Here is a 1982-nt window from a genome sequence, read left to right as displayed (position 1 = left end):
TCCCATGAAAAAAGTCTAAAGGAGTCAAGTCGGGCGACCGGAGAAGCTACTCAATTGCACCCCTTCGTCCTATCCACCGACCGGGAAAGTTATTGTTTAAATAATTACGCACATTTTGAGAGTAATGTGGAGGCGCACCGTCTTGTTGAAATATTAGTTCCGCTTCAACGTATCCAGGATTGTTCTCTATGATGTCAGTTAGGGCTGGCTAAATTGAATACGATTTAAATCATATTTTTATTATTTCGGGCAGTATATTTTATGATACCTGTGCCCCATTTCTCTACTCATGTCATGCTGACGTTCTGAAAAATGTATTTGCTACTTTGTCAAAAGCAAAGTTGTTTTATACAATGTCACAATAACCTTAACATGTTAAAATACTTGACACATCAGTATACACTGCTCAAATATTCGAAAAGAATGTGTAAAGAGTCGTATTCATTTTTTGGAACCAGCTGTACATATCACCTGTTAGATTTCTAGGAAGAAGAAAAGGACCCACAATAGAATTTCCAAAAATTCCAACCCACACGTTTAATTTCTAAAGGTTTTGGGTGTGCACCTCGTGAAAAATTCTGGGGTTGTCCTGAGCCCAGTACCGACAGTTGTGCCGTTTAACTACACCGTTGTAAAAGGAAGTACACTCATTCGAAAAACACACATTAAATAGGAAATTATTATCATTCGCCACTCGTTCACTCATAGTTTCACAAAATTGCAAACAACGATCAAAATCGTCTTCGTTGAGCTCTTGTACCAAGTGAATTTTGTACGGGTGGAACTTTTAACGGGTGTTTTTTTTAATATCCTTTGGACGCTTGTCCGATTCACTCCGGTCTCACTGGCTAATTTTCTTGTACTCAGCGTACTATCCATGGCAAGTTGTCCCAATACGAATACCCCCATAGCTTCATTTACTACAGGATTTTCCCTCTGCCTTTTTTTATTCATAACGGAACCAGTTTCGCGAAATTTTTCTACTAACTCGCGAACAATTTTGCCATAAAGGTGTTTGTCAGGATGGCGTTCATTGAATATCTGCGCAACCCGATTGCCACATTCATTATTTTTAAAATAAAGTTCGATTATTTCCACTCTTTCTGCAAGTGAGTACACCATAATTGTTAAACAGTTTAACGATATGGAGAAGAACTTCAACCGCTTCAACGCACATGTCACAGAACAACTACCGCACGTGATCGTTCCACCTTCTGGCAAGGGAAAAAATGCATAAACATCTAGAAATAATAAGAAAAAACTGCAAATTGGTCGAAGGAATTTATCCTTATCATTTACTCTGATAAATATTTAAATAAACTTTTCAAATTTCAATCCTTCATATTTTCTCAATGACTAGATTTTCAAAAACGAAGCGGGAAAGTATAGAGAATAGAAAGCTATTTTCATTGCGATACCATTTGAACCCCCTTCCCATTTGAAAAAAATTGGGGATGACACCCCCGCTTAGAGGGTTGAAGATTTTGCAATCATTTTGGGGGCAAAAGTTGTCCCCCTCACAAACAAAATTGACGTGTTTTTGAATTTATATACCGTTATACCTTGCGGAACGTTTTCGATGGGCCACCCTGTATATTATTAAGACAGCTATTATAAAGTTATATTTAATCAGTCAGACAGATTGTAATGACCAAACATCTTCAAAAATTATATCTGAACGTTAAAAAAAAGCATGTACTATTCGAAGTAAAAATTACTTTTTGTGCTATTGGTTAAAATCAAGAAAATATACGCTTTAAAACTAAATCTTAAATAACTTAAAAAAGATTTATTTTAGGTATAGGAACAACAGGAACATGTATAGTCAAAAAGTAACGAATTGAAAAGCCTTTTCAATAGTGAAATAAAAAAGTGGGTTTCCATTTGAAAAACATTATTTAAGATAATTTTTTAATCGCTCAATTCTATGACAGCTGCGGCCATTATTATATGACATTCGAACAATTTAATTTTTGAAGTAG

The 1982-nt window shown here is 35.5% G+C and overlaps 1 protein-coding gene across 1 annotated transcript in view; it reads left to right on the top strand.

The window, feature by feature from the left end:
* Positions 1-1237, top strand: part of LOC115886653 (integrator complex subunit 14-like) — an 11718-nt gene extending 10481 nt beyond the window's left edge. The window contains exon 9 of the mRNA XM_030905904.1: positions 1136-1237. Coding sequence (XP_030761764.1) covers positions 1136-1237 — 102 coding nt within the window. The remainder of the gene's footprint in view (positions 1-1135) is intronic.
* The last annotated feature ends 745 nt before the right edge of the window (positions 1238-1982 follow it).

The sequence above is a fragment of the Sitophilus oryzae genome, unplaced genomic scaffold, assembly GCF_002938485.1.
Source record: "Sitophilus oryzae breed Bouriz unplaced genomic scaffold, Soryzae_2.0 scaffold_1146_pilon_pilon, whole genome shotgun sequence".
Lineage (NCBI taxonomy): Eukaryota > Metazoa > Arthropoda > Insecta > Coleoptera > Curculionidae > Sitophilus > Sitophilus oryzae.
Note: the sequence above shows the minus strand (reverse complement) of the source record. Positions and strands in the feature narration are given on the sequence as shown.